The sequence below is a fragment of the Melanotaenia boesemani genome, chromosome 9, assembly GCF_017639745.1.
Source record: "Melanotaenia boesemani isolate fMelBoe1 chromosome 9, fMelBoe1.pri, whole genome shotgun sequence".
NCBI lineage: Eukaryota > Metazoa > Chordata > Actinopteri > Atheriniformes > Melanotaeniidae > Melanotaenia > Melanotaenia boesemani.
In genome coordinates, this window is record NC_055690.1 from 13983627 (window position 1) to 14004310 (window position 20684).

General features: G+C 36.9%; 1 protein-coding gene across 1 annotated transcript; it reads right to left on the reverse strand.

The window, feature by feature from the left end:
* Positions 1-4718: 4718 nt before the first annotated feature.
* LOC121646128 (olfactory receptor 2AT4-like) lies at positions 4719-5693 on the reverse strand. Its single transcript, XM_041995002.1, has one exon. The coding sequence runs from the start codon at positions 5691-5693 to the stop codon at positions 4719-4721; it is 975 nt and encodes a 324-aa protein (XP_041850936.1).
* Positions 5694-20684: the final 14991 nt, after the last annotated feature.

Genomic DNA, 20684 nt, shown 5'->3' on the forward strand with positions numbered 1-20684 from the left:
GACTTCTGATTTTCACCTAAATCTCTGTAAAGTACGTTCAAAATTCAGTAATTTGATATTTGACATACACTGAAAATATCAATAACAAGATACACAATACGCTGTGGTCACTTAACTTTCTTAGTTAACAATATTAATCAAACACATTAAATAGATAATTTTATATTATAGATTATAGATAATAACACATAGCTCAAAAGAAATTAACAACAGAGTAATGATAATAATAACAAAGACACAGGATGAAAAGCTTTTAAAACCAAACCTGTCCAGCAGTAAAAGCATTCGTCAGGATTCATACTTTGCACACAAGTGTTTACAGCATGATACACAAGATAACATCTAAAATTTTAAGCTATTGTTTAACTCTCTATACTTTATGAAAATATTCACATAAACTCACAGTTTTGTTATTTTAGGATTTCAAGAGTCTTACCTCTCTGATGCAGGACAACAACTAAATGCTGAGTACAGCGGCTTGATGACAGCTAATATCTGCTCGTTGTTATGTCTGCCCAGGCATGTCTTCAGAGATCTTTGTCTCAAATGGAGCTCAAAAGATGGTCAAATGGAAAACTTAAATGGGCCTCATGTATTATGCAGGATTTTACATCACCTGTTTTTTAGAAGAATCTTTCAGTGACTTACAGATGAGAATGCTAAGGGATAACATAGGGATCAATATTTTGATATGTGAACTGAGAAAGTTGAGGATTAAATCAGCAATCTTTGGACTGAGAAACACTTTATATCTTGAGCTGCTGTTGCCTCATCTTAAGTCTCATTGTAACCCAAAGTGGTGTGTTTTAAACATTTGTATTTCTGCTGCAAAGGTCAGCATTTTCACATGGGGCTTAACTTACGATTGGAGTTCACTAAGTATTCATTTAAGAAACTATACACCTGCACTGGTGTGATATTTCTAATGTGGTAGGTTACTCATATACTCAACAGAATGCTTTTTAATTAGGGGCTCTTTTAGCCAGCCACAAAGCCATAGCTGGTGTTGTGAGTGTTTTTAGGTTAGATGTTGGGTTTGTTTATGGCCTTGGACAAATAATTTGATCACAATATTGCCCTAAAGCTTGAATAAAGCTTTAACTGGGTCTCTTCATATTCTGTGAAGAGATTATAATGTTAAGAAGTCATCCGTTCACTTTCCCTCATACTGAATTGTCTTAAACATCACGTTACTGTCCAGAAATTCTTTCATTTACTTAACCATAGAAGACATTTGCATATTGCCTGGTTAGGGACTCATTAGGCTTACAGAATGAGCATCTGTCTCACACTGCACCATTTTTGACCAGTCACAAGCTTGAAGAGACAGAAGGAAACATGGGATGTTTCAACTGGAGTTGGGCCGATGCTGATATTAGCAGTGGAAATACTCACCGATCCTGCCAAAAGTAAGGGGATTAGCATCAGTAAGTATTTCTGTCTAAACCCTGTCTGATACCATGGAAACTGAATCATAATTCTCTTTTTCCTTCCCAACCGTTGTTTAGTTTTTGGTAGTAGAGGATCTGCTTTAGCACGCCATTGCCAAGTCTTTAGATTGTTTTTAGTGACATTTAGTTCATATACCTTGGAAGGCTAGCTGGGTGCTTTATTTCAATATGCCGTTTCAGGTTTGCTGTTGACGTTGTTGATGTCTGGAGTTGCTTCTTGACACCCGGTGGACAAAGTTTACACAAAAAGGCGAGATTTCTCCCTCCTGGATCATCACCTTTTCAAAAAATTATTTTAAGTGATCATACGAAGATGCTGTAGTGATCATTGAGGCAAAGGTGGTGCTGCTGCCTTCATTGGATTTTGCCTCCATGTTTCACAATTTGATGACACATGCGCGGTGCAGCTCTATGGTGGCTGGTGTTGCCAGATTTGATGTTTTTCACCTATTAATTAAGGCCTGTTTATGAGGTGTTTCAGCTGGGATTTTGCCTGGAAGGCTCCATGAAAATCTGGCACTCTCTTGAATAAAATTCAACTGTGAGAGAACGACGTTCACAAACGTTAGAATGAGGGCGCTCACAATAACGTTCACAAGGCAGAAATACAATATGTTCAGTTCACAATCACCCAAAATATGAACAAGTTCATGAACGATCATTCAGTGAACCCGTTTAGAACACTGGAAATAGCCTCTCCAAGGTCATCACTACTCTAGTCATGGCAGTGCCCCTTATATCAAACAAATTATTTGATTTTAGATGTGGCAGTAAAACATTAAAAACTAATGAAAACCAGTAAGAAAACATGAGGAGGGTAAAAAAAATAAAAAATAAGGTCAGTGTTCTCCACCAGTAAACCATTTGGGGTTGGTCTATTTTACACTCTGATCTCTAGCTTCTGTCTCTTTAACTGCATATTAACATGGAAATAAACATCTGACTTTATGCTGCTGTGAGGAAGCAATATCTTGGGGATCCGTTCACGCTGGGAGCTTACTCTTGACCTTTTAGCTACAAAGGCAGGTCTTGAGCCTCTTTTTAAAAACATCAGCAATCTCTGCAGCTCTGGGGTTCTGTGGTAGGCTGTTCCATAGTTGAGGATCACAGTAATGGAACAAGGTCTCACCATAAGTTTTGGTTCTGACTTTGGAAACAACTCAAAGACCGTTACCAGAGGACCTCAAGGTCCATGGGGGTTCAAAATTTAAACTCAATACTCAAATGCACATGAGCCAATGCAGCGCTTTTGAAGCTGATGTAACATGTTCCCGCCCACTAATCCTCGACAGAACATGTGCCGCTGACTTCTGAAGTTATTGCAGATTAAAAATACACTTTGTGGGAAGACCAGAGAGCAGAGCATTACAATAATCTATTCTAATAGAAATAAAATCATGGCTCTGCACCTATGTGCTGGTAAGAGAAAAAAAAGGAGGACTTTGGTGATGTTTTTAAGATTATAAAATCCTGTCTTTGGACTTGACTTGTTGTAACCTCCCTCCCGCTTTAACGGAACTGAGTGCCACTTCGAACGTGGTCTATTAAATCAGTTTGAGTACCATGCAGGGCTAGTTTTTGGTCATTTATAAGTTAGATTTGTTCAGATTTGTTCAGCTAGCCAGCAGTCACCTTTCATACACACCAAAGAGTGTATTCACTTTATCTTAATGTAATTCTTTATACATTTTGTTAGAGCATATGTTTGTTTACTCCTAAAACACACAATGGGGTAATCAAATTGATGGTTAATGAAGTAACTTACCCCAGGTTGGTGCGCCATAGTGATAGCTGCAAAGAGGTCCGACAAGAGAAACTCTGGAGACGTTGGTCTTACGACCATTCACTCTGATTGGTTTTGACATACAAGTTCAGATTTTTGATGTGCAACTTCTCACATTGTATTCTACAAGTTTTCACATCAAATCTACAAGTTTGTTCATTTTGGCACATTTTACCTTCATAGAATAAAGTCCAGCTCAGAGTTGAAAAGGACACCCAGATTTCTGACACACTGAGAAGGTTTAAAGCTTTGTAATTTTCTGTCTCTTGTCTGTCTCTTTGTCTTGAGAACTAATAATTCAAACTTAATTTTTGTAGTGGTTAAGCTGTAAGAAACTCTCTGCCTCCCATGACTTTATATCCAAGATATTTAAAATGACATGTTGCAAATGTTAAATGTAATGTGTTTGGCCCCAGTCAATATTATAAAAAGTAAAGTCCTTTTAAATCATTAAATGAGTAATTTTTCATCCATGTGTGAAAAACTGATGTGATACAAAAGCCATATTTGTTTTAATAAAGTATGAAAGTGAAAATATTGATAATAATTTGAAATTATTTAAAGAGTACTTGTAGTGTTCAATCATAAAATAAATTGATTTCAAAAGATGGAGCAAAGAAACACTCATCTAACATGAAATAAGATGAGAAATAAATGCAGGTCATTTTTCACCCATGTTGCGTACCAAAGTATTTTTAGCATATTTTGCACAAGTGGCATGTTGTGTCGATAAACCTTTGGAAACCCCATAAATCCACTTTAATTCTACATCAAAATGCAACAGTGGTTTAATATTTCCCCCTTCAAATGGCACTGTTTTCTTAAACCCTGTCTAGATTTTTTCATTGCGGCATCATGACATTACGTAAAATTCAGTTCTTTATGTGCACTTTTAATGACATAATTTATCATTGTTCACATGAACATTATTAACTATCAAATAATCTTCATCATGCAGAGTTGAACAGCTCGGTAAGTTACAGCTGATAATTTTTTGGGACGGAGATCGTGTTTTAGATCATGTGTTGGATTTCTTCATCTTCTGTTATTTAATTTACTGTTTTTCACAGCATAGTGTATGTTGTGAGGTGCTAATCCGATAATCTCTATGAGATATTTTAGATTTAAGATAAAGTTTTGGACTAAAAATAAATGTTTGAATATTTGAAATATAACACAAATATCCTGTGCTCCCTTTGTTACAAAATACACAACACACATGTTTATTTGACAGGTCTTCATTATCATTTTTACGTCAGTCATTAAAAAATGTTCAATGCTGGGAGACATTTGCAAACCTATTTATGGTCTTTGTGCAATGCAATAGAAATAATTGACTTTTTTTTTTACAATAACAAATATGTGGTAGGATTTTCTGACTATGTAATACATTTCTTTTAACCTCCCTATAATGAGCTATATGGTGTTAAGACATGACGTAGACTAAATATAGAAGGGGACTATTTACAGAATGCATGGGTTAATCAATTACTAATTGTTAAAACTTGTGTGTTTCTTGGTTGGATTCTTCTATAAAAATGTTTAAACAAGCATGTTCTCATGTCTTTAGCTCTTAGGCAATATATAAATGGATTGACCATGGGGGGGACAAGGCTATAAAGCACAATGATCAGAATTCTTATATCAGTACTAAATGTAATGCCAACATTGCTGGCTAAATATACAAAACATCTTGGTAAATAATACAGTGATATTATTATTAGCTGAGTACTACATGTGGACAGAGATTTCATGCAGTTTTGCTTGTTTGCAATCTTACTTACTGCTATCAGTATAAAGCAATATGAGAAAACTATGAATGCTAGCGGTCCCAGTAGTGTAATCATTGCACCCACAAAAGCAGGAAAAGAATAAAGGGTCCTGTCCGTGCAGGCTAGCACTGTTATACCAATATGATCACAGTAACAGTGATTGATTATGTTTGAGGCACAGTAAGGGAGAGGGTATGCTCTAACAACCATCATTAGAGGAATGAAAGTGGCAATAATCCAGACAGTAACACTGAGAAGGACGACTGTGGAGAATTGAAGAATATTTACATATCTGAGAGGATGGCAGATAGCCAAATACCTATCAAAGGCCATAAGGAAGAGAACGAAGGAATTCACTGAGCCTAAGTAGTGAACTAAGAACATTTGGATAAAACAACCATCAAAGGAAATTGTCCCTAATTTAAACCAGTACTTACTGATCATTTTAGGTAAAGTGGTTGTGCTGAAGAGGAGGTCACATGCAGTCAGGTTTAAAATAATATAATAAGTTGGCTTATGAAGGCAGCGGTTAGTTATAAATAAAATAAAAACTGTAACATTTCCCATCACAGTTATCAAAAATACTGAAAATAACACAGCTGAAACAAGTCCAAAGTAGTCTGGATGAAGTCCAGGGAATCCACTAAGTATGAATTCAGTCACTCTGGTACGATTTCCCCCTGACATGATGTAGAAATTTCTGTAAAACACTGGAAAGCATATAACTCATTAAACACTGTCAAACATTTCAAATTAGCTGTATCTAATATGCACATTTACTTAAACTGTAACATATAGTTTATGTAATCCTTTACTATTAATTAAGATTAATTTCTTTTGAATGTCACTTTAACCCTCATATACTCTATAATATATTTACATATAAATGTGTAAATGAGTTAGGTTCTTGTCATCCCTATAAGTTTGCAGGTACCTTTCTCAAGTTGCCGAAAAATGGTCTGTTGACTCACTTGTTCCTTCACTGCTTACAAATACACTGAAAAATAAAAGAAAAAAATTGTCACCTTAACTACGCAAATAACTCAAGGGAGCTGTGTAGCCATAAAGCCAGTGATGTAACCAGTGAGGCTAGCCAGAGAGAAAGGCTTCATTTTGCTGGGTAGCATAAAGATTGGACTCTGGAGCAATGGAAGAAGGTCATGTGGTCTGATGAGTCCAGAAGAGGGGCAGATGAATGCCTAGTGTCTCCTGTTCAAGCCTGTGGGGGCAGTACTAAGATCTGGGATTGCTGCAGTTGGTCAGGTCTAGGTTCAGTAGCACTATTTGCCCAAAGAATGTGGTCAGCAATTACTGCAACTCTTTATTTTTATAGCACTTTATTATGCACATAAGAGCAATCCAAAGTGCTTTACATAACAAAAGCTTTATAAGAACACAACAATAAAAACAGTAAAATAAAAACAAGTAAAAACATTCATTCAGTGAAACAATAAGATTTGAGAGAAGACAAGAATAAAAGCACATAGCAATAATAAAGAACATTAAAATAGATAATGATATTAATAAGGATGCATAAGATCAATTATCAGAACTACCAGGAAGACCAAAAGACAGATTTGAGAAAAGCTCTCTCAAATAGATATGTTTTAAGAAATGTTCTTAGAGGGGCCTGAAAAAGAAAGGATATACCTCCCATTCTGGTCTTTGAAATGCTGGGTACCAGAAGGCATTCTGGGAACGGAGGTGCCATTGCGGTTGAAAGGGTGCAATATGATGTTTTTATGTAGGATGGAGCTGAATTGTTAAGGGCTTTTTGAGTGCTGAGAAAAAAAAATTGAATTTTAAATTTAACTAGGAGCCAGTAGAGAGAGGCTAATACTGGATGTGCCAGTCAGGACACTGGCCATTAGGTTTCTGGAATAACTGTAGGATTGTAAGAGAGGTGTTTGGTCAAATAGATTTTAAAAACTATTCCTAAAAACTTAATAATAATCCTTCATAATCAATCTACCTTAGTGTATTTCAGTCATGAGAAGCTTCTTTGCCACTATTTCACTGACTCATGACCTCACGCCCACTCCTCCTCTGTGATCCCATAAAAATTTAGAGTAAGTGACTTTTTATTTTGGTGGCAACTATTTCTTTATTTACTTATTTATTTTTTATTTTTATTTTTGTCTTTAACCTGTTGATTTAAAGTAATCATTGATTTGACCATCTTTTGATCATTGGTTAAACTTTTTGTAGCCAACATGAAATAATATGATAAGAACCTAAGAGGTCAGCCATTCAAGCCTGCACTTTTAATAGTCCATATTCATTGTGGATTTGTTACAGAAAATTCATCTTGACATTTTTTCACTTGGCATGGCATTTCCAATCAATGTCTTTATTGTGAAAGCATTTTTTTTCCAAAACTTGAAATGGATCCTGCAAAAAAGGTAATGAACTTTTGGCTCAAAGAAGTGGAAAAAAATGACTTTGACCATATTTGACACTCAGCCTGACACTAAAATGATCAGACTAATAATGAGTGCTCTTCATAAAACTGTGGTCTTCTGTTCTGTGAAGCTGAAGATGTAAATCCATGTTTTGAGAGAGTTTCTTTGTTTGTCTGCTCTCATTCCTAACATAAATTTAAAACACTAAATTACAAACCCTTGAAATTCTTCGCTACATATTACATAAACATCTGGACCATCATAGATATAATCTACAACTTGGCAGTGACAAACATGCAGAAAGATCATTTTATTTCCATACAATGCAGTCATTAAATGTGTTGCATTTTGTAAATAATTCAAGTAATAATAATAATAATAATAATAAATATTTCCTCAATCTTCCATATTTTCATTCTATTTCTTGGACTCAGCTAAAATGTAAATCATCATAAAATCCATTAGTGGAGAAATATTGTTGATGCATAGCAAGGCCCACTCACTTCATGGCTCAGTGTAGGAACCACTGATTTAATAACATTAATGGATTATGAATCCCACTGGAGTAAACAACGGCATTTTAACAAAACCCCTATGAGCGCTTAAATTGATACTGAGGAAGGAGTGCTAATATCCCCAGTGTTTAATGGAGGTCTCACAGGCTGTGCTTTATTGTATCTGAGTGGATTTCTATACAGCACAACCCCTCATTATCACAGAAATAATAAATGTGAATTATAAAGCCCCATGGACTTCTTAGACAATGTTTGCTTGCGCTTTTTATTGATGCTGAAGTTATTTTTGGTAGTTTCTGTACAAGCATTGGAAGGTAAAAGAACTAGGAAAAAATGACAGAAGTAGAATTCTCCTAAAAGTATTTATAGTTATGGAGCCACAAAACTACAACAGATAATCATCTTATAATGTTTTAGAACTATTCAACAAAGACCTATTAAAAAAAAAAGATAATTTTATGACAGTGTTACATTTTCTGAAATTAATGGCTGCAAATCTATTACCCTTTCATTTATTAATTTATTTGTTTATATGGTGGACACCATGAATCATGCATGGGCCTTTGTAAACAAAATAAGATAGTGAGGTCAGTGAGGCTTTGGATTTTAATTGTGTTATTGTCTTTATTGCATTAATATTAATTCTTTGAACAATTCCTGTTGTATTGATGTTTGTCAATAAATACATTTAATCTGTTATGGTTCAGAATTTCAAAAACAAAATTAAATGTAGCAAAATGCAATGAAGAAAAAAAAAGAAAAGGAAAAACAAACATGCCCCCAGACCTTCAACACACTATTTTTTTTAAATAAAACAGAAAAACAGAGTACAGACACTATTTAATTTAAATAATAAGTTAATCAGTGTTTGAAACATAGATAAACAAAATGTATGAAGAAAAAAACACAACAAAACAAGACTATTTTCATTTGAGAATTCACTAAGGTGCTCCAAGAAGCAACTACTCCCATATGCACACTCTAATTTCACACCTGAGAGAACTATCAACTTGAGACACCAATTAGTTTCTTCTGACGTTCATTTGTGTTGTTCCTCTTGTGTATCAGTGGTCTGAAACAACAAATTCTTCCTCCAAGACAAAACTTTTTAAAGTTAAACCTGACAATAGGCGAGTTAATACTCATCTCCTTTATTTCATTAACTTACTCCTCAAATACAAACAAAGATGGGAATTTATGGCAAAGATGGAAGGGCTGATTCCACCCTAACCCAAAGTATCTAAATCAGAGGTGCATTTGATCTTATCAATAGTTAATTTCTCACACTTCTTGCATTTTATCTATTTTATTTTAGCTTTTTTTCTGTTTTATTTAATTTCTTTTATTTCTTTTTAAAGTTTGTTTTAATTAACTTTTTATTGTTTCCTGCTGTGATGCTTTTAATGTTTTATGCCAAGCATTTTGAATTGTTTTGTACATGAAATGCGCTATCCAAATAAACTTGCCTTACTTTGAAAAAGCAGCTGCTGGCAAACATGCACTGATTTCAAATCACCAATGTCACACAAGCAGGCCTCTCAGGTTTTAGACTCAAGTTTAATCATGTTAAGACTCAAAATTCGGTCTTTTCACTCTATGTCATCTATATATTTATCTTATCATGCTTATCAAATTTCAGCATGAGAAGATGAGACAAACACTGCCAGTGTTCATATCAGCGGTTTTCAAACTGGGGGTCGTGAGATAATTTCAGAGGGTTGCCAGATCATTTTGAAAAATATATTGCCTACATTTATCAAATAAATTTGGTATTTTTACCAGGGCTGTCAAAATAAACCATTAATAAAGAAATAAATCTTTGAAATGATCACCTTCGCTTTTTAACAGGTAGCACTCAAATCATATAAAAAATCTGAATTTAACATCATCTCAGCAAGAGAAGCTGATTTTGGGCATGTAGGTACCCTGTCACAGCAATAAACCACATTAAAACACTTTATTCCCCTTATTTATGAAAATTCTAACTGTTTTCTGGCCTTACATTTAAAGGATGTGGAACACACAGTTCACCACTAAGTCATCAAGTGGGGGTGGGGCTCACGGACGCCAATGCATCTTATCTCGGCCGTCGTGGCTCAAAAAGTTTGAAAACCACTGCTTTATATCACCACCAATGAAAGCTCTTTTAAATAGCTGACATTTAATTATTTCAAGTTTCCACCATATTCCAGAAAAAGTTAGGATGATGGTAGTTAAGTAAAATAATAATAATAGCAATAAAATAAGTGGGTGTTATTTCAAACAGGTGCAGATCACACTAAAAGTGATTTGGTGCAAAACCACTATCCATGCAATAGTTATTTGCTAAAGAACAAAGTTTGGCTGAAAATCTCCAGCTTGTCTGGTTGCAAGATGTCATATATATAAAAATATAACAGTTTCATCTTACAGAGCCTTTTATTTCACCAATACTATGAAAACATCTGCGACAACTATACTGTGTGTATACAGTTGTGTAAACACCAACAATAGTATACCTTTGCTAAAAAACAGGTGAAAGTTTGACCGCAGTCACCATCAAGTGTTGTTAATTTAAATACACAAAATAATAAAATGGTAATTAAACTTTGACTGACAGAAAATGTTTGATTTCACACTCCATTTGAGACAAGGGTGTCCAGCTCCGGTCCTCAGAAGTCACAATCCTGCATGTTTTCAATGTATAGCTGCTCCAACACACCTGACTTAAATAAAAGATTAATCATGAAGAACTTCATAGGCTGCTGGATCCATTTAGATTCAGACAGGTGTGTTGGAGCAGGGATACATTGAAAACTGCGGTCCTCAAGGACCAACTTTGGACACCGCAGGATTAAGGACAACAGTTCACAGTTATAAAAGTGCCAGTGCTGCCACCTGCTGTTAAAGGACTAAATTTCAGCTGGTCATCTATGACACTTGAATTGAGTGATGTCACTTTAGGAAACAGTTGTTGTTTCTCTCATAATCTCAGTATTTCTGTAAAAATACATCTTTTTTATGACTTGAGTTAACAGGTGTATCATTAATGTGGGTCCAGCAGTCCACCTTTTTTATTTATTTAACAACATTGTTTATAAGATGTTCATTATTTTCTCAAGAACCATTTCACTTAACATGTTTATTTGGTTTTTCCTTTTATTCGGTGAAAGGACAACGAATAAAACATATTCATATCCCAGGACTTTTTTAGTGCTGTAAAAAGGAAGTTTTAACAGGAAAACAGAATATCTGTGGGTGCTTTATATACTTTAATGCTTGTCATCATTCATTCATTCATTCATTCATTCATTCATTATCTGCGCTGCTTCATCCATTAAGGGTTGCAGGGATGCTGGAGCCTAACCCAGCATTTTAGCAGGTGAGAGGCAGGGTGCTTGTGATCTTAAATTTAGAAAAATCAATGCATCAGTTTGTCACCCTAGCAAATCAGAAACGTTTCAGTAGTGATAAAGTTTTAATTGCTCCAACAGAAACATTTTTATGTGTATTTAAACAAAAATAGGCATGTGCATATATGCGGACACTCTTTCAATTGCATTCATTTCAAGACCTGTTGGGATTAATAGCTGACAACTGGCAGAACAGAATTGCTTTGATTAGCTCATTAGATCTTCAACTACAAAGACAGGTGGAACCCATCGTCAAAAAGGCTGTTTAATGTAGGTATCTGCTGGCTGCTGGTCTTTGATTTTTTCTTAGAGAGTATTAACATTGGTCCCTCTAAACAACTCTCCACTGACCTAAAAACTGAGATAATACATCATTATGAATTAGGAGAAGGGTACAGGACATTATCTAGAAGGTTTGGACTGTCTATCTCCACAGTCAGAGATGTAATGTAGAAAAGGAAGGCCTTATGAAGGAAAGATGTGGTAGGTAAAAAAAAAAAAAACACAGGAAAGGGACAGGCAAAGGACGGTTAGAATGGTCACAGACGAGCCACAGACCACCTCCAGAGAACATCTAGCTGCTGATGATGTTGTTCATCATTCTACAATCTAGCGTACTTTGCACCAGGAAAAGCTCATTGGGAGGGTGATGTGCATAAAGACTTTCATAAGTGTTGGTCACAAGAGGAGTTGCATGAGATATGCAAAAGCACATCTGGACAAGGCAGCATTGAAGTCTATGTTCATTTTGGAAAAAAAAAAAAAAAACAAAAAAAAAAAAACACAGTGGTCAGATGAGACTGATACAGAATTATTTGGTCAGAACAATAGGAAGTATGCACGAAGGCATAAATACACTTAATTCCATGTGAAGAACTTTTTGCCTACTGTGAAATTTGGTGGAGAGTCCATCATGTTATGGGGCTCTGTGGCTATCACAGGGACTGGAAACCTTGTTAACGCTGAGGGCCACATGAATTCCTCTCAGTATCAGCAGATTCTTGACAATAATGTTCAAGAGTCGGTCACAAAGTTGAAGCTATGCTGAGGTTGGAATTTTTTGCCAGACAATGATCTTAAGAACTGTTCAAACTCCACTGAGGAATTCATGCAAAAGCACAATTACAATGTCCCAGAATGGTCATCCCAGTCCCCACACCTTAACATCATTAAAAATGTATGGATTCACTTTAAGAATGCTGTCTCTGCACTGAAGCCAAGAAACCTGAATGAAATGCAACTTTGTATGGAGGAATGAGTCAAAATACCACCTGCCAGACTTCAGGGACTTGTCTGTGGATATAGGAAGCATCTGAAGCAGTGTTTGGTCCTCAGGAACCACTGCCCTGCATGTTTTAGTTCTGTCCAACAAGTTCTTTGCGAAAGATGGACACCTCTAAAGCATGCAGGGCAGTGGTCCCCGAGGACCAGGACCAGGATTGAGAAACACTGATCTAAAGGCTGTTATTGCAGCAAAGGAGCCTCAACTTCCAGACTCTCTCCAGTTTGTCCTTGAGTCCTTGGTATTTCTCCAGTTTCTCGTGTTCCTTTTTCCAGACATTTTCATTGTTGGGGATGGCTACATCAATCCCTACAGCTTTCCTTTGCTGCTCATCCATTATCACTATGTCCGGTTGGTTGGTCACCATCATGTTGTTGGTCTGTATGTGGAAGTTTCACAGGATCTTAGCCCTCTCATTCTCCACCACCTTGGGAGGAGGTGTTTCCAATTGAGATATATAATTATAAATATATCTATATATAAAATCAATAGTAAATATCAGTGTTTATTATTTTTATTATTGCTTTTCTTTTCAGTTTTTGTTGTTCTGTTGTTGCTGGTACATAAATTCAATTCACTTCTAGGGATTAATAAAGTTTTTATCCTAAATCTGCATCTCTCAAATCTCCAGTTGACTTTAAATCTGTTGCACTAACTTTCCTGGTTATGAAATCATTTGAAATAATTGTTAGGAAGTCACTTTTGACCTTTCTTCAGGAAAATCTGGGCCCACTGCAGTTCACTTACAGGCCAGGCAGAGGTGTTGTGGATCCAGTAACCATCCTGCTGAATTTAGTTTTAACCCACCTTGAGGGAACCAGGTCCTTTGCTGATCTTTTATTAATTTATTTATCATCTGCTTTTAATTGCATTCAGTTGCAGTTAAACTTTACAGATTTCTTGGCTGGAATTGTGCCTCATTATGACCAGGTCCTTGCTGTAGGTGATTTCAGTATACATCAGTGTTGTCCTGATTAGCCTGTAATCAGTGTTGGGATACTAAAAAGTAATTAGTTTCTAGTTATAATATCGTTACTGTAACATGTTACTTTATAATGCTATTTTGATGTGGCAGAAAGATTAAAAGTCAGTACTCAGCTTCAAACAGCTAAGTTCAAAAGTAACAACCAAGCCAGAACTCTGGGAGTTGTCATGGACTCAGACCTGAATTTTAGCAGTTATAATAGGACAGTTATGAAGTCAGCCTATTATCACCTAAAGGACATGTTGAGGATTAAAGGACTGATGACTCAACAGGATTTAGAAAAACTTGTCCATGCATTTATCTTTAGTAGACTGGACTACTGTAATGCTGTCCTCACAGGTCTCCCTAAAAAGTCTATCAGACAGCTGCAGTTAGTCCAGAAAGCTGCTGCTCGAGTCCTCACTAAGACCAAGAAAGTAGATCATATAACTCCAGACCTCAGACCTTTATGCTGGCTTCCTGAGGGTCAAAGAATTAACTTCAAATTCCTGTTCTGAGTTTACAGAGCACTGAATGGTTTAGGACCAAAATACATTCACGATGTAAACATGAAGAGGCAGTGTGCAGCTTTTATGCTCCTCAAATGTGGGACAAACTCCTAGAAAACTTCAGGTCTGCTGAAACTCTCAGTAGTTTAAAAATCAAGGTTAAAGCTTTTCTATTTGCTACCTTCTATCAAAACAACTGTTAATTCCTCAGACTGGAACTTTTTTTCTTGCATTTTATCTATTTTATTTAAAATTTTTCACTTACCAATTTAATTTCTTTTATTTATTTTAAAGTTTGTTTTTAATGCACTTATTTGTGCTATTTATGTTATAGCTTCCTGCACCCTGCTACAATCTTTTTAATGTTTTATGTAAAGCACTTCACATTGTCTTGTACATGAAATGTGCTATACAAATAAACTTGCCTTGCCTTGCCTAACTGTTGGCAACATTATCAGGCCACTGTTAAGAAGGCAAAAAGAGAACATATGTCAAAAATGATTGTTTGTAATCAACATAATCCAAAAGTGCTGTTTAAAACAAAAGATTCTGTCCTTAATGCTCAACAGGCTGCATCATTGGAAGCCTGTGAAATGTGTAATATGTTTTTGAATTTCCTTAGTGACAAGGTAGAAAATGTTCCTCTTCCTTCTGACCAGTCAACTCTTGCCCTTTGCTCAGTCATCTTTGGAAAGTTTGAGCCCACGGCTCTGTCATCCTTGGGTGAGGTCATCTAGCAGATTAAGGCAACTGGCTCTCTTGTTGATGTCAGTCCACTTCATCTTTTTAAGGGGGTTTTTCCCACTGTAGCTCAGGTGGTCCTTGCCATTATTAACAGCAGTCTGGCTTCAGATCCCTGCATAGCATGGAATCAGAATTATTAAGGGTTGTTAATGATATTCTTGTGGCTACTGACACTAGAGATGATGTCATCCTGTCTTGTTCCTGTCTTGTCTTATTTGGCGGATTGAACCATGTGTGTCAGTACAGCTGGCTTTGAGTCTGTTATGGCTCCGGTGTCTTGTGGTGTTCCACGGGGCGCAGTTTTGGGGCCCCTCCTGTTTTTGCTATATCTGCTTCCTTTAAGGTCCACCCTGAGAAAGAATGGCTTATCCATTTTTATGCTGATGAGCGCCAGATATATTTACCCCTGAAAAGGAAAGATGCCTTTTTTCTTAAGCTTCATGTGTCATGCCTCCATGACAACAAGGAGTGGATGGCCCTGAGTTTAAGGAATTTTAATGAGAAATAAACAGAGGCTTTAGTGTTTGGGCTGAATGGCTGCAGTGGCCCCTCCCCAGTTGATCTGGGCCCCTTGGCTAGCATTTTAAAAACCAACTGGGGCTAGCGGCTGGATAGCTCACTTGACATAGCATGGTAAATTTGAATCTCACATTGGACGAATGTTAACACCTTCCAGTTGGGTCCTTAGGCAAAACCCCTAGCCCTACTGCCTAATCAGCATGTTGTGTTAAGTCGCTTTGGAGAAAAGTGTCTGCTAAATGACTGAAGAACTATGACTAATTTGGGTTTAAATTGGACTTAAAGTGGATTTTAAACCAGCTTTTTTAACCTTCGTCAACTCGCTAAGGCAAAATCATTTTAAACCACTCCACACTTTGAGACAGTAATTCATGCCTTCATCACTTCCTGGCTGGATTACTCTAACACAATTTATTTTGGAGTCAGCCAGTTATCTCTCTCGCGGCTCCAACTCGTCCAAAATGCTGCTGCTCGACTTCTGGTAGGAGTGCTAAGAGAGACCACATTATTCTTATTTTAGCATTGTTTCACTGGCTGCCTGTGCATTTTAGAGTTAATTTTAAGATTCTTTTATTTGTTTTTAAATCATTAAATGGTCTGGCCACACTGTACTTCTCTGATCTGCTTTTCCCACATTCACCAGCCTGGCACCTCAGATCAGCTGATCCGCTCCCATTAGTGGTACCAAAGTTTAGGCGGAAGCTCAGAGGTCTCTGCCGCTACAGGTTAGAGAAGCATTATTACTGTCCATTTTTAAAACCCACCTGAAGACCCATTTTTATGATGCATGAGACTCTTGTTTTCTTGTTTTTCTTGTTTTATCATTTTACTGCTATTGTTTCTGATTTTGCAATTTGCATTTTATTTTACTTTGAAATTATTTGCTTCTTTGCTGTGTTCAGCACTTTGTTGTGTTAAAGTGCTCTATAAATGAAGTTGAGTTGCACATTTTAGCAGAAAAATGAAGAGACTCCCACAACATTGATCCAGGTCTTGAAACCTGGCTGAATGACTTTAACAGAGTGGCCACAACGTGTGATAGTTATTGGTATTTTGTCAGACAAACTAATTTCTTCCATTGGATCACTCCAGGGCTGCGTCCTTTCACCTTTATTATTATTTTATATACAAATGAATGCTGACGCTAACGTGTAGGTCGTAACATTGTTAAATTAGCAGACGATTCAGTTATCGTTTCCTTCTTGAGCACTGATGATTAACAATAAACAACAATAAAAAATGACCCTGATCTGAATTCCTGAATTCACTGACTAGTGCAGGTCATCTTTCTTTAACACAAAAATAAAACAAAATAATTTCTTATTGACTTACAGAAAAATAATCTCTCCGGTCAGCTTTGGGGGAAAAAAGAAAAACAATAGAGCTGGTTAATACTACTGGTACCTTGGCAGTTACTTAGATGACAGTCTTTCCTTTGATTATCATGGTGATACTATGTGCAAGAAGGCCCATCAGCGGAAGCTTGGTAGTTTTAATGTTGACAGTACTTTTATGCAAATGCATACTTTTGTTTTATTGAATCCCTTTTAGCTTTTTCTTTTGTTTGTACAACTCCATTTCCCTCAAAAATAAAAACAGATTGCAGGGATTGTAAGGCTCTGCAGGTAAATTGCAGGGATTAACCTGAATGACCTCTCAGCCTTGTAGCAAATCAGAGTCCTAAGCAAAGCACATTCAGTCCTTACAGATCAGAGTGACCCCAAAGATCATGAGTTCCTGCTGCTTCCATCAGGGTGCAGGTACATCCTGCCCAAATGCAGGACTAACAGACACAAATATTCTTTTTTCCTGATGCTCTATTTTTTTTTTTTTTCATTGTCCTTTTAGATATTCATTGTTGTGTCTGTGATTATGCACTGACTGATTTTTTACTGCTTGCTACATAGCAATTTACCAGACGGAGATAATAGAAACTTTGAAACGTGAACATTCATCTCCTAAAACTCCAGGAACTGGTATTCTCACTTCCTAGATGTTTACACAGTTGTTAAAAGAAGGGTGGAGGCTGCACAACCTTGAATATTGTTGTTTTACAACTTCTTTTGAGAAGTGTTGCTGCCATCAAATTTAAAAAGACCAAAAATTTCCTGAAATAGTAAAAATATCTGTTTCAGCATCCAATATGTTAGGTTAAATATGGATTTATTTGCATTCAAATTATTGCATTGCATTCATTGCATTGCACGGACCAACAAAAATAATAGAATGGTCTACATAACATAGTAAATAACTTGGAGGAAACACTTTGTTACTTTATAAAGTTTAACCACTCCCCAGTCAGCTACAGCAAATGTTGTCAAACAAAACAGTCGCTGTTTACAACATCATGTCACAAAACCCTCTGAGGTTCATTACCAGCATCAAGAAGTAAAGATAAATCACTCGAGGTCTGACTGTGACTCATCTTTCCTGTCAACACTTTGTAAACAGAAAGGTCATTAGCCTAATGAGCAAAGTTAAAAACAGTAACCAACCACTAGTAACCATAACACAATGAATAGTTTTGCTTTCCTTGGTAACAAAGTTAAGTGAGGGGTGAGATCAAATAGTGGGTGACGACATATTCACAACCAACCAATCAGGTGTAGGTAAACACTAGAAGCAAATATGAGTAAGTTATTGACTGAATGAGAAAACACTTTTTCTATACTTCGTTTTATTATAATATAATATGTGTTATTTTAAAAGACATAAAACAGCAAAGAGAATGCTGAGACAAAATAGAGTGTAAATACTGGATACAGCAGAGTTCGACTACTTTTTATGTGATTAATTTCCCTCCTCTTATTATAAAACTTCTGAAATTATCAGATAATAACCCAGCTGCCCAGTTTTGTAGTTTGTGATGCATTCACATTTCTCTTGTGTGTGTTCCTACAGTAATGGCAAAGTGGAGGAAGTGCAAATATTTTGTGCAAATTCTTAATGTTTTTGTGTGTGTGTGTGTGTGTGAGAGAGAGAGAGAGAGAGAGAGAGAGAGAGAGAGAGAGAGAGAGAGAGAGAGAGAGAGAGAGAGAGAAAGAGAGAGAGAAAGAAAGAGAGAGAACATTGACTTCATGACATCACGCACATACGACGATGCGGTCCAGCAACTCATCTACAATCAAGTCCTCAAGCCTTACAAACGTCGAAACAACAACCGGCAAAAAACGAAGAAGAAGAAACATGGTAACAATCCGAAAACACTACACACAGCATGAAAGGGGATATGGAGGATGACGGAATGATGGTGGTCTTGAGACTATTTTTTAACAGAAAAAGCCAGAACTGAAAAAAATATTCCGTACCATGTCACCATCCACGCAGGCACAATGTACGAGTCGTCTGCGTTCTTCAGAAATCGGCTCTGAAATATTAAACATGTTCAATGTTCCAAATTGTCGGCAATGACCCGTTTCGGAGTGCATTATCAGGACAATAATAACTATAAACCTATATCCAACTTACCATTTTTAAGTAAAATTTTAGAAAAACTATTTTTTATTCAGCTTAATGATTTTTTAAATAGTAGAAATATCCTTGAGATATATCAGTCTGGATTTAGGGTGAACCACAGCACAGAGACTGCTCTCCTGAAGGTTTTAAATGATTTTAGGATTAACTGTGACTCACAGAACCTCTCAGTCTTGGTGCTACTGGATCTTAGCGCAGCATTTGACACAGTAGACCACACTATTCTTTTAAACAGACTGAAACACCCGGTGGGCCTCTCTGGTGCTGTTCACAACTGGTTCACTTCCTATCTCACAGACAGAACTTATATGGTAAGTTTGGATACATGCTCCTCTAAGATTCATAAAATGACACGTGGTGTGCCTCAAGGGTCAGTTTTAGGCCCTGTTCTTTTTAATTTGTATATGCTCCCTCTTGGCAGCGTCATCAGGAGGCATGGAGTAAACTTCCACAGTTATGCTGATGATACTCAGTTGTACATCTCCATGTCTCCTGATGACACGAGAGCAATGGATGCCCTTTTCAACTGTATTTTAGATATCAAATCCTGGATGGCAGAAAACTTTTTACAGCTTAACCAGGACAAGACTGAAGTTTTAATCATTGGTCCTGAGGCTCAGAGAGAGAAACTCTTAGCTAAATTACAGGCATCCGCATTAAACCCATCAGCACAAGTAAAAAACCTGGGTGTTATTTTTGACTCTGAGCTTGGTTTTATTCCACATATTAAACATGTTACTAAAATAGGATTTTATCACCTAAAAAACATAGCCAGAGTCCATCCCATTCTCTCTCGGGCCAACACGGAGGTGCTGATGCATGCATTTATCACCAGTCGTATTGACTACTGTAATGCCCTGCTTTCTGGTCTTCCCAAAAAGAGTATTGCACCTCTACAACTTCTACAGAACTCAGCTGTTCGTGTGCTGACGAAGACCAGAGGGCGGGCCCACATTACACCAGTTTTAGAATCACTGCATTGGCTCCCCGTGTGTTTCAGGATCAATTTTAAGGTTCTCTTATTGGTTTTTAAATGTCTTAATGATCTTGGGCCTTCTTATCTTTCAGATTTGCTTTTACCTTGTGAACCCTCTCGGCCCCTGAGGTCTTCCGGTACTGGCCTCCCGACTGTACCTAAAGTCAGGACACATACTCACGGAGAGGCAGTTTTCCAGTGGTATGGTCCTCGTCTGTGGAACAGCCTGCCAGGGGAGCACAGGGCTGCAGAGAATGATAATGTTTTTAAGAGCAGGCTCAAGACCCACCTTTTTAAATTTAGCTTTTACTTAATATTTATTCATTTTATTTTTATTTATTTTATTCCCTTAGCCTATTTATTTTTCTATGTTAACCCATTTTTATTTATTCTATGCTTTTATTCTATTTAAATTATTTTTAGGTTATTTCTCCAGTGTTTCCTCGGAGGGGGCTCTCTGCACCGGCTGTGGCTGCTGCGGCTCTGTCCTGCGGGTTCTTTCAGTCTGGTTGGGTGGCTCCTCTGCCTCTCCCTTGGCCGTGTGCCCTGGGTCGGTGTCCTGGCAGTCGTGGCCTGTGAGCAGCTCCCGGTGCAGACGGCTCCCTGTGATAGTGTTTCCTTACCTGGCTCATATGTGCTCAACCTCACATTAGTCTTTTATGTTGTGCAAGTATGTGTGTGTGTATGTGTATGTGTATGCTTGCTTGTACATACTGGTATGTGAGAAGACGCGGGGGGGGAGGGGGTTGTGTGTGTGTGTGTATGTGTGGTTGGGGGGGGGCATTGTTTTAACCATGGAAAGCACTTTGTGCTGCATTTATGTATGAAAAGTGCTCTATAAATAAAGACTGATTGATTTATTGATTGATTGACAAATCGGCTTGTAACACACCACAGACCA

Coding starts and splice junctions, on each gene's coding strand:
- LOC121646128 (XM_041995002.1), bottom strand. CDS start 5,693: ATGTCAGGGGGAAATCGTACCAGAGTGACTGAATTCATACTTAGTGGA.